This window comes from Vanessa atalanta, chromosome 16, assembly GCF_905147765.1.
Source record: "Vanessa atalanta chromosome 16, ilVanAtal1.2, whole genome shotgun sequence".
In the NCBI taxonomy this organism is placed as follows: domain Eukaryota; kingdom Metazoa; phylum Arthropoda; class Insecta; order Lepidoptera; family Nymphalidae; genus Vanessa; species Vanessa atalanta.
The window spans coordinates 10,330,657-10,343,801 of record NC_061886.1 but is presented as its reverse complement, the minus strand read 5'-3'; the positions used below and the strand labels follow the sequence as shown (position 1 = coordinate 10,343,801).

Genomic DNA, 13,145 nt, shown 5'->3' with positions numbered 1-13,145 from the left:
CGAAACGATTTTAAGCAATACAGCATTAATCCTAATCCAATAAAGAACCTTAAATACATTGTGCATATAGATCAATAAGGCCCTTTACAGCATGTAATTTAAATGAATATTTTCGAAGTTATTACAGATTGAAAACGCAGGGACCTAGCGATTTGCAATGTCTAATGACTGAAAAACGGTGAACGTTGTAATACATTCTGTAGTATATTAAGAATCAGCATTGCACCCGTGCGAAGCCGGGGCTTGGCGCTAGTTTAAAATATTATAATTAATAGTATTTGAGTGAGAGTCAAATGTTTGAAGCTATAACAAGTGTTAAAACTCGTTTACATTGGTATGATGATTGGTGAATCTATAAATAAAAATAGTCTATAGACTTATGTAGTCGACTGTAAGTGTTGTTTTATATTGTAATTTTAATATGATTATTTCGCACTTCTAATCACAATCCTCGGTAGTATAGTGGTAAGTATCCCCGCCTGTCACGCGGGAGACCGGGGTTCGATTCCCCGCCGTGGAGTTATAATTTTTTTGTTAATACTTTTTTTTTAACATGTTATTTCTTATTCAACACGGATTTTTATGAATTAAAGTTTTTGTGTTAAATGTATTATGTCAATGTACCAATAATTAAAATACGGACTTCAGTAATTCTATTATTTTTTTTTATATTATATTATTGTTATGGAGATAAATTCAAGTATCGGATTTAAATAAAGAAAAATAAATATTTAACAATAGTAATCTTCTAATTCAAATAATCCGATCCATTTTTAAAATCAAAGATGGATAAAATTGATATTACCATCCGCTGGCACTTGCTGAATGAATGGAATTGGACTTTGGAGGTACAGACCTCAGAACAACGATTTAGAAATGGCATTCATATTAATAAAAAAAATATCTAGGAAAACGTGACTTAATATTATTTATAAGTGTATTGTAATAATGTATAAGTATTGTAATAATGTAATGTATAAGTATACGATTATACGAGAGTTGCTTCAATTGGTTGATTTTTACTGAATATGAGACTCTAGTGAGTTGTAAGAATATTTGCTATTTTTATAACAATTATTTTGTTCCTTTTTTTTTAATTTACTGTTTTTTTTTAGCATTAGCAGCCTGTAAATTTCCCCACTGCTGGGCTAAAAGCCTCCTCTCCCTTTGAGGAGAAGGTTTGGATAGCTTACAGCTTTTAAATAATTCCATACAATTAATTGTACAATTATTTGAGGGAAAAATATTCTAAAAAAATAATTTTAATAATATTAAATGAAAGTATACCGCTGCCAGTCGTATCACAAATTAAGTACTATAAATATTAATATATATATTATTTGTGATTTATATTCTGATAATCCAAATATAATATTTATAAAATCAACATTTACATTTTACGGAAAAATAGTTATGAATTAAACTTCCGAAGGTATAGTTATTCAATATTTTTAAGTTTTACTGCATTCTTTTATTTTGTCACTTAACTTACAGGTACAAGAATTTTCTTTAGTGTTCTAGTATTTTGTAAGTAAGCTAAGGCTTGGTAGTGTAATTTCTCATTTCTTTATGAGTTATAAAGAAATGAGAAACGTATTCTATACTCATTTGAAATTTGTAATAATATTCTCACATTATTGCTATATTAAAATATAAATAGTTCTGAAATGTCTTCTACGCAAAATAAGCCTCTAAGGTAACAGAGAAGAGGGCGGGCTACATTAAGAAAATTGTTGACCTGCGGCGTCAATACTCAATGTTATCAAGTCGTAACCACAGAAAGCCCTCTAAGCATACTTCCTTAGAAGTCGTGTCTCACGCAAATAACATTACACTGTGATCTTACAAAAAAATACACGATAATCGTAATAATTTAATTTTGCCTATAAATAGGGGTCTTAGATATGATAAGCTCTAATCATTTCATGTTTACAGATTAATTGGTCTTCTTATTTAACATTATAACGTATAAGGAAACATGGAAATGAATACTAAATTCAGGCCTTCTTTTTGTAATCAAAGTTATAGGAAGGATAATAAATAATACTGTTCACGCTTTGTTTTTACCGTCAGCTATTTAGCGCTTAATGCCGTTTAACTCGATGGCAGAAATGTTTCCTGAAATCGCGAAACAATAGTGTAATTGTTGGATTGTCACATCCAGGTCGTCGCAAACGCGTCTTTATCTCCAATACTGCTGCAGTTGCGTGTAATTTTGGAGGTACTCTAAAATATGTACTGTATGTATTATGTCGATAAATTTTCTACTTATATGTAAAATTATTTTTTAGCAAAATGACAGAATGTATATAATATCTACCAAGACGGACACACAAACACTTCCCATCAATAAAATACTGAGCATATATAATGCTTTGAATAGTTCTTAAAGTAATAACGTTAGGAAAAAGTTTTTATACCTTTTGGAAAAAAAACCCAGATTAAAACACGGGGCAGTATATGATGCTTGGAACAGTTCTTAAAGGAATAACGTTAGGGAAACGTATATACCTTTTGAAAAAAAGAGCCAGATTAAAACACGGGTATTTCGCCGATTGTCAGCAGGCGTGGTTATGTTCCGAATAAGCCGCTCCGCTACGCTACTGCGATTTTCCGATGCGTGTAATGTGTCATTTTAGTCAGAACCAGGAGAAAGTCAACATGAATATGAACACGTACATTTGTTTGAGTTATGTCTTTTATAATGTCGTTATTGGAAATATTGCCAGTAAGTAAATATTATTATTTTAACAAGTAATAAATATATTATTAGTTAATAATTTTATCGTCTTTTTTAACGATTGATTGAGAAAAGAGCAGCGTCCATGTCCTCTGGATTTGCTCATGACTAAAACATTAAATTTAAATAAATACATTATTCCTATAAGACCTCTTTCAGTTAATTTTAATATTATATTATATATTTCTATATTTTACATTTTAATTTCACACAGACGAAGTAGAAATGAAACAAAATACAGCAGGAAAATCAAAAATCAACATAACATTACAAAAAGTGGAACGAAATTACTCAGATAATATAACTTATGATTGCTCCCGAAATGAGGTTTTCAAACTCTGCGAATCTTGTAACGAGTCTTGTGAAAATGCCACGAATGTATGTACAGAACCCTGTGGTGGATGTTTCTGTGATAAAAAATTGACGGAAGACAAATATAACCAATGTTTCAAATACGAAGAATGTTCTCGACTAAAAAGGAACGATTTTCGTACGTATTCATTTTTGAAGTTATTTCAACAATTTACATTGTATTTTTTTTTAACAAATATTATTTCAATTCTACATATTCTAAACAGGCTTCTTACGTGAGTAAACAATAATAATGAAAATAGGATTTCCGATAAACGTTCTTACATATAAAATTGACGACAAAAGACGTCGTATTGATTCTTGAACTATTTAACTATATGTATGTGAGGTACACTAAGGTAATTTCACAAGTAAGCACCTACAACTTTTATTCTCAATTGTTTTGTTCCCGTCGAACAAATCTTATGAAGCATATTATTTATATTATGAACCTCGTCTGTTGTAGAAATTACAGAGGAGGTAGTTCTTTATATGATTCAGTAACATAATTTGGAAAACAAAAGCCAAAAATCTCTGACAAAGAAAATTTTGTGATATCCGTACCTCGCCTTCTACTACTTAAAAAGCTTCTATGTAAAATTCTTCATAACGAGATAACAGGAAAATATCGTATTGCAGCTGTAACCGAACTTCCTCTACCATACGAGTTATCATGTGGCGCCCACCAGGTGTACAGCTCTTGCAGGAGATGTGATAAAACATGCTCAGACCCAAACCCACCTTGTAACAGTAGCTGTATCGCCGGCTGCTTCTGTGATGATGGCTATCTGAAAGCACCAGATGGACAATGCATCTTGTTAAAGAATTGCCCCCAAGGTCTAATATTTTACTACAGTATTATTTGATGTAATATTTGTATATCCATATGTATACTCAAAGCCCTTTTAAACATTTTATTCGTATTTTAACTCATCAGTCAACTTTAACTAATCAAGACCACGACAGATGCAACTCTACTAAAATTTTATGCTATCAATAATACTATATACAATGATATTTCCTGGACATAGAAATATTATATTTACGTCTAGTATATTGGTTATCGGTTTGTTTTATTTTTATAAAGTGTCAAGTACTTAATTTGGGCTTATAGTGATCAGAAATTATTTATCAAAACGTTTAACACGATATACTTTTGGAAAAATAGTAGTTATTTCGTAGCTGTAATAACGATTGGCAGCAACGAGCCATCTATAGACGAATGCCTGCCCGACGAAGTGTTCGTCTGGTGCGGCTGGTGTGAAGGGAGCTGTTCCGAGCCGACACCACAATGCCCAGAGACTACGTGCACACAAGGATGTCTATGCCGACCGCCACTATTGCGTCATTATACTGGCCTGTGTGTTGAAGAAAAGGATTGTCTTCCTCGTATGTATCTGTAACGTGGATTAATTTAACTACTCAATTATTTTATTATTTTTTGTCTAGACCTAGAGGATCGGTATTGCGTGTAGAGTAGACTATGTCGGGAAAGCCCGTCGCCTGGGGCTTAAAAGATAGGGCGTCGTGGACGTGTGAGGTGGGGTGTCATGTTTTCTATATCAAACGGCCCTGACGAGGACGTCAGCCGGGAGGCCTCGCACTGCCTTAGTGCCTACTCCCTATATATCACACATCCTCTCCGATCTATACCGAATTCATACATCACAGTGGTTTAGGGGGTATGCATCCCATATAACCAGGGTTACACTACCTAAACTTTTTTTATTGTAAAATTTGTATCTGTACATACACGAGTATGTCGTTCGTGCATTTATTGCACCTTAATTCGTATTTTTTATTTTAGTGTAACGCAATTTTTATTACTAGGCAGCATCACACCTGCATGTCTCTTCAATTAATTTATAATACAAAATATCAACTATTTTATTATTTACAGAAAAATGTCCACATTCTACCGAGGAGTACACATGTCATTACGGCTGTGAAGCGAGATGTAACGTGCATGCGTGCACGCGACCGCGCCGCTGTCATCTTGGATGCCACTGTAAGCGCGGCCTGTTTAGAAATGAAAAAGGAAAATGCGTTCCAGCCAACGAATGCTCGAAACAAAACAATATTACCATATTATATTGAATAAAGCTTATGTTTTAAATTAATACAATTAATTATTTTGTTTTAATAGATTCAGACACACAAATCTCCAACTTTCCTTTTATGGAAATATAATATATATTTTATTACATCCCCACCAAATTTCATACAAATAAATTTATTGCCTTAGTAGTGAAAGCGTAACATACAGACATACAAAATTACTTTCGTATATATATAGTACTAGCTCAACTGAAGCTGACAATCATAAAACTTCACCTATAGCCCACAAATTGTCCCTACATTTTCCTCCTCGAAGGGTGAACTAAACAAAAGTAGCCTATGTCCTTCTTCAGGACTCAAATTCCATACGAAATTTCATCTAAATCTGTTCACCGATTTAAACATGAAGAGGCAACAAACCGAGTTACTTCCGCATTTATAATATTAGTACAGATGGTACCTACACTCAAGTGTAACAAAATATAAGTCATATAAATAAATAGCATCTTACTATAAGTTGATGTCCTTTGCAAACGCCTAGAAAAATTAAACTAGCTACTATATCTAGGTAGTATATCTATATTTGTATAAAAACAAGCTTTAAAATGCAAAATTACATGATAAGATCATGACTTAAAAGCGTAACAAACACAATCACTTTCGTATTTACAGTATAAGATGGGATTATGATAAAAATTTTGTGTGCGTCCTCAGTGATGGTGCACCGCGTACCCGGATTCCGCAAGATAATTACAGTCCAGGTATTTGCGGAACCGAACTGTCTTAGTCCCGCTGGATACAGATATTTGCGGGATTGTGGATGGCGGGTGCATGTATTCGTATACCTCGGAACTCAATAGCAATAAAGACCTATTAGACCTCGTTTTCATGGTTTTCATTTTTACAAATTACTATCACTCCCACTATCACCAGCAGGTTTAGCGCTCTACACCATACGCGAGCGTAAATATTGACTCAAAAATTATAATTCGACCCTTAGTTAATATTATATGCTTATAATATGCTAGTATGAACTAAGTAAATCTAATTTTGAAATCGTATCTATAATATATAGGTATATGTAGCATTTAAATAATCATATATATTTTCTCACAAAGGTATTTTAAAATAACATTGTGCTATTTCATTTTTATTAAGATGATCAGTATACAATAAAAAATATAGTATCGAAATACGTTTTTATCGAAAAAAAAGATAACTCCACGGCGGGGAATCGAACCCCGGTCTCCCGCGTGACAGGCGGGGATACTTACCACTATACTACCGAGGATGGTGACTAGATGTTGAAAAATATCGATCTATTTCTTATATTATAATTATTATTTTAAATTTATAGTGTTACAGTTAAAAAGATAAAAGAAAGTACATTTTCATGCACTCTTTTAAATATAATACAAAAGCTGCATTTACCTATGTTATGTTTAATTCTAAACTATGAATACTTAAATATTTTTTGTGTTATGGGTTAGCCTTCATATATAAATGAAAAACTATATTTTAGTCGCTTTACTCTCATTTGGTTATTTAATTATTTGATGAAAATGTTGAACTATATTTTGTTATAGATACTCTGTCCTGCTGTCACATTCTCATTACTGAAACTGTCACGACTTGTCAACCTACAAAAGCAAGGACGCTTTAATCACATAACAAAATAACTTCTGCTTCTATGTGTATAATCGTATTTGTAACGTAAATATGAGTGAAAAATTAAAAGAACTCCGCGAAAGATCTCAAAAACGAAAGAAATTACTGGCCCAAACGGTAAGTATGTCACATAAATACAATCTTTGGAAAATGCCAACGCTGATTTGTATATTTTGTTAAAAAGTGTTACAACAAAAACAATGTAACTCGTGGATCATGAAAAAACTATTTCAATTCATTTTTTTTTTCATAAAATCAATTTTACAGTTAGGTGTATCAAGCGTAAGCGAACTTCGGCAAGCTTTAGGAGCGTCTTTAGATGTCCTGCCTAAAAAGCAAGCTGCTACCGAATTCAGTCCCGATGGAAACGAGAAGCCGGTGCAAAAGGAACCCGATAGTCTTGTTTATACAGATTCCTCTACGTTTTTAAAGGTTTGTTCCATTAAAATACAAAGTTAATACTACTTATCGTATTACATTTAAAAAAATCATTTATAATGTTGATATGTAGCAGTTTTGAAATAAATTATTAATTCAAATATTTATTGTAGTAAAAGAACATTGAATAAGTACTTTTATAATAGAAAACTAATTGAAAAAATTATTTATATTTCAATAGTTGAATGACTTATAGACTGAAGCAATAATTGTAAAGTCACATGTTAAAATCTGATCCTTTGCCTGTTATTTTACCTAATACTAAAAATAGCTCTATCTTAAAACAAGAGACCGAATGGTTATAGTTGTGTATAGTAAATATATATACCTATATATTTACCAATAAAGATAAAAATTAATACAAACACTTTGTCTAAGCAGATTAAATAAAATAAGTTTAATAAGTAATCATTCTAATTAAATATTATATGTTAACAAATATTATGTCGGACATCTGCAATGTCCACTCAAACCATTTGTCTTGGCTTAGTAATCTTTGATAATAATCATTATAATGTATTTTGACAAAAACCTTGCATAGGGTCATTCAAAGTTTTAGAACCAGTTCCAAACAACTCACATAGCTTTAAAAACAATCTATAATAAATTTTATCCATCTGATGGATAACAAGACATGTAATAGAAATACATTATCTTACAGGGCACGCAGTCATCAAATCCACACAATGATTATTGCCAGCACTTTGTCGACACAGGACAGCGACCACAGAACTTCATACGTGATGTAGGCTTAGCGGATAGGTTTGAGGAGTATCCCAAACTTAGAGAATTAATAAAGTTGAAAGATGAATTAATAGCAAGAACTGCAACTCCCCCTATGTACTTAAAATGTGACCTAAAGGTAAGTTTAAACATAAAACTGTAGACAGAGTTCTGTATTAATTTCACACATATTATGAAAATGAAGATTGTGATTTAAAACCAATGAATTTTTACCACTGGCGGGACTTTGTGCGGGCCTGCTAGGTGAGTATCTACTCACCATTTATTTTAATATAATATTAATCCTTAGTTTAGTATCAGCCAGTGTAATTATAAGTTCTGGGAACTTTATGGTTGATGATATAGGAAATGGCTGATATTCTTGCAGAGTTAGTGTCCATGGGCAAAGTACTTTTACCTTCATATGTAACCTGTTTATTCCTTTTTATTTAATTTTAATACTACTGAAACTTGTATTGGGGACATATTATAAAAAAGAAATATTTTTGCTTCATGTTTCATAATTATATAGAGAAGTTAAGACAGAGCTAACTTTATAAAAAAAAGAGTAATTTTCAATCCATTATGAATATTTTTACATATGCATTTTTATTAATTAAGCAATAACTGTTTTATCTTTTATTTATTTTTTTATATATTTTCCGAGTATCAAATTCTAAATTTCAGACCTTCGACCTAAAGTCAATGGGTAGCAAGTTTGATGTGGTTCTGGTGGAGCCTCCGTTGGGCGCGGGTTGGCGCTGGCGAGACGTGTTGGCGCTGGAGCTGCATCACATCGCACAGCCGAGGTCCTTTGTATTCCTATGGTGTGGAAGCTCAGAAGGTAATTTATTACATCCAAATAAATAAAATAATTGAGACCATTTTGCTCGGTTTACAAAAGTGATAGAATAAACAGCAATTTTACTTAAAGTATGTAACTCAAACACAGTTTTAAATAGTCCTGTAATGGGTGGCATTTCCGTTACATTATTTTATATTAGTTCAACATTAAAGTTTCTTTCTTGACAATTATATAATTTATTTGTAAAACGTTAATTTTTGGATAACAAATTGATAATAGTGTATTCCCTGACACAATAAATATATATGTTTTAGATCCAGTGTATTACCAATCAACTAAAGTAACCGTCATGAGAAGCTATAAATTTTGTAAACAAGTGTTCAGGAGTTCAAAACATTTGGACCAACAAAAAAAAAATGAATTTGTTTAAGATTTAATAAATTATTAAGTAACAAATATTAATTAACATATATTATTTAAGAATAATTATTCGTCAGATTTATAAGTAAAATTAACAATAACAACCAGATCCGCGATATATGAAAGATGCAATGAAACAAACTCGTACGCATTCGAAACTCGAATGACGCTTTTATTTCAAAATGGCGTCCCGATAGTTTACAATCCCTGCGACGGACGCGTTCCGGTACCAAAAAACACAAACGATAGGGCTTTGCGTCGTTAAAATATGATCCGACTAAATTAAATAGGTTGTTACTTTCATATAACCCGTCTATATTTCATGTCGATTGAATATGGTCAATTTATTATTATCTCGCAGTATAAAATGTTTACTTAGTAAAAGATGTTTGTTTACATAATTTATAGCTTCTCGTGACGGGTACTTTAGTTAGTTTATCTTATGTTCATAACACAGTATGAAAACAGAGCGAGTCATCTTTTTCATACCTACGATGACGTCACCCCTGCTAACCTTGAACAATATATGGTTTTAAAATGAATTACAGCTATTTCAGCACCAAAATTACTTTAAGGTGGTAGTTGATGACTTGATTTACTACCCTAGAAGGGTTTTTACAGTTTATAGTGGCAAAATTTATCATTTTTATCTCCTTGACGACATAACTCGGCGGTCAAACACCTATGCGTCTAAAGTTTATGGAAAGCACAAACATGGAGCCGTCTTGCGGTATCTAACCCACCCTAAATCTATGAATTTGCTCATCAATCATTATAATTTCCTTTTTTGTTTTTTTGGGAAAGTGCATTTTGCGCTCAGGATACGCAGATACTGACTGCTTTCACAGCATAATGCGTATTTGAATCGTCTTAGTCTTAAGGCCCCTTTCACTATTCATCCCTTCTTATATATCACTTTTTTTTTTCAATTATATATGAACATAATTCTGAAGTCAAAGAAATTTTATTGTTCGTTAATATTAACAATACATACCAGGTCTTGATATGGGCAGAGAGTGTCTAAAAAAATGGGGATTCCGTCGCTGCGAAGATATCTGCTGGATTAAGACTAATATCAAGAACCCTGGCCACTCGAAGAATCTGGAACACAATGCTGTATTCCAAAGGACCAAGGAGCATTGTCTTATGGGAATCAAGGGAACTGTAAGGAGATCAGTAGATGGTGACTTCATACATGCTAACGTTGACATTGATTTGATTATATCTGAGGATCCTGAATTTGGAAGTACTGAGAAACCAATTGAGATATTCCATATCATGGAGCATTTTTGTTTGGGACGGAGAAGGTAAATTTAGATTATGTCATTAAATGACATAAAATCAGATACACATTATAATATTAATGAGATGTACTCTTGATTTGTGTTAATATATTTTTTAATTTCATCTGAAATAATAGTATTTTTTCCATTTTATACATGTCAAACTGCTTTCATCCCCTAGAGACTAACCTACTTGTCTATGTTTCCTATTCTTAGGCTTTCTCATTATTGCAAAGTTTGAAATGTTTAGTCTCTTAGTTTGCTTAGAGTGTTTAATACTCTATATAGTAATGTCATGTTAATATGCAAAGGTTTTACTATCTTTTTTGCTTTGTCCTAAAATAGATAGATAAACAAGACTTGCGTTAATCAATTTTGTTATTAAATAAAGATAAATTGACTGTCAATGTTGAATTATTTATTGTAAAAATTGCCAATACTTACGTAAATAATTTTGTTTCATTTCTGATGTATTCACTTAAGTGTATGTAAACGAATAAAATTTATTTCAGAGTACATCTCTTTGGTCGCGATTCCACAATTCGTCCAGGCTGGGTGACCATTGGACACGAACTCACCAACTCAAACTTCAATGCTGAACTGTACGCTTCATACTTTAACGAGGGTCGAGAAACGACCGGTTGCACAGAGAGAATAGAGGCCTTGAGACCGAAAAGTCCACCGAATACTAGTAAAGGCTCGAGGCCCAGGGGGAGAGGTGGGTTCAGAGGCAGAGGTCGGGGAAGAGGTGCGATTTAGCGGTCTCATACGTTCCTTATTAATCGCTTGCTCGTAGACTTTGATTGTGGTATGTTAGGTTTAAGCAGTGAAATAACAATCTGGTCACAATGTCTAGAAAGATAAAAAGGGTGTCTCCTTCCTGTGAGGTGCACAGATATTCTGACCGGTTGTAATAATATCTTTTATTTTTATATAAATAATATCTATGAATGTTTGCCGAGTTTTATATATTAATTGTAAATTGTCCACTGTACTTTTGTTCATGTTAAAATATTTGTGAATTGTTACTTTTTAATAGACAAGCAATTAAAGTATATTGTAAGAAAATATATTATCAACTGTGAAGTAAAATTTTACAACTATGAAATATTAAAATCCAATTAAATTATCTACGGTTAAAGTGATGTCTCGCTGCGGACCGTTACATTGTATACCAACTCGAAATATCTGTATAATTGAGTATTTTTAAATAAAAAAAATATATATTTTACGTGGTTCTTTATTAACAAATTTGAAAAAAGGACTCCCTCCACAATTTCATGTTTATATTTAATAGTGTTTTTGAGGTAGATACATTACCGTCTTTACCATAAGACACGAGAAGGGCACACGGGGCATATGCCCAGGACCTTCATCCTGAGGGGCTCCCGAAGAACTAAAAATTTTCCTCGCACATTGTGTACACGTTGATTGCTAAAAATATTTTCGAAATCGCCAAATTTGTAAGAAATAACTTACATCTTTATCAAGCAAATTATTGATTTTGTTAAATATTTTACTAGATTTTTAATATTAGTAAATAGGCTAACAAAAGGGCCCCAAATTTATGTGGAGCCCTCTGGCACACAGCTTGAGTCGGCTCTGGGTAGATATGCCCTGGTTTAACATGCCACCAGAACTAAACAGAGCCATTAATTTCAAAAATTATTAATTAATTTCAAGAGTTATAAAAAGTTCCGAAATGATAACAGCTTTTTAGTTATCAGAGCTACTATGAATAAGTGTAATCATTCGTTTAATTTAAAATAACAAACTTGAATTTAATCCAATATTGTTTATTAAGTATTCTTAATTCTGTCTTTAGTAGAACAAACTAATCTTAACCAAAAATTTAGTGTTGAAGACTGAGCAGGCATCGCCGAGTTTTCGTATGATTATTTTGTTACTAATTCATCTCTTGGTTCCAAAACCGTCAGATGAAATTCTGCCACACGTGTATCACCAACGCACATTGGAACAGCGTGGTAAAATAAGTTACAAACCTCAAAAACAGAGACCAGGTGTTATGTACCCTAATATCCTTTTCTGTGTAGCGGTTAGATATACGGACGCAGATCTTGAGGTCCTGGGTTCAAACCCCAGGTCAGGCCGTTGAAAAGTTATTGGGCTATTCAATCGAAAAATTCTCAATAAAAATTCCTCGGCTGGTAAGCCCATAAAGCCGTATGTCCTGCACCTGATCCTGGCGTCCCATCGGATTATGAGAGCGAGGGAATAAAGTGCACCTGTTTTGTGAACACACTCGATCACTATATCACGTCCTGAAGAGTTTACCGGGCTCCTCAAGATAGGCCGCTGACGCCTAAATCGGTAAGAACAAAATCATCATCTTTTTCTGTACCCATGACAACGTGCGTGCAAAATTCCAGTGATGGGTATTCTAAGTAATTACATTAATGCGTAATAAACAAACAAATAAAATCACTTTCTCCTTTATATTATTAATTAAAATTATATAAAAGTTCTCATGGTTGTGATCTAGCGATATATTTTTACCCGTAGGAGGAATGGTATCAAATAAAACTCAATAGTTTATACATCAATATATTTTATTTTACATAGGTTGTCTTTAAATCAACTCGACTATTCTGAAGTTCATCAAAATATAAAAAAGACAAAACAAAAATATGTCATATGA

General features: G+C 32.6%; 2 protein-coding genes and 1 non-coding gene across 3 annotated transcripts; all 3 read left to right on the top strand.

Moving 5' to 3' along the window:
- The first annotated feature begins 448 nt into the window (after positions 1-448).
- On the top strand, positions 449-520 carry Trnad-guc. The gene has a single exon. It is a non-coding gene; the product is annotated as a tRNA-Asp (tRNA).
- Positions 521-2,625: 2,105 nt separating this feature from the next.
- Positions 2,626-6,009, top strand: LOC125070131 (zonadhesin-like). The gene is made up of 6 exons (XM_047679831.1): positions 2,626-2,728; positions 3,036-3,230; positions 3,731-3,928; positions 4,274-4,480; positions 4,992-5,153; positions 5,864-6,009. The coding sequence occupies exons 1-6, from the start codon at positions 2,626-2,628 to the stop codon at positions 6,007-6,009; spliced, it is 1,011 nt and encodes a 336-aa protein (XP_047535787.1).
- Positions 6,010-6,780: 771 nt separating this feature from the next.
- LOC125070089 (N6-adenosine-methyltransferase non-catalytic subunit) lies at positions 6,781-11,684 on the top strand. Its single transcript, XM_047679791.1, has 6 exons — positions 6,781-6,934; positions 7,085-7,249; positions 7,917-8,117; positions 8,666-8,822; positions 10,201-10,510; positions 10,999-11,684. The coding sequence occupies exons 1-6, from the start codon at positions 6,869-6,871 to the stop codon at positions 11,243-11,245; spliced, it is 1,146 nt and encodes a 381-aa protein (XP_047535747.1). The 5' UTR covers positions 6,781-6,868; the 3' UTR covers positions 11,246-11,684.
- The last annotated feature ends 1,461 nt before the right edge of the window (positions 11,685-13,145 follow it).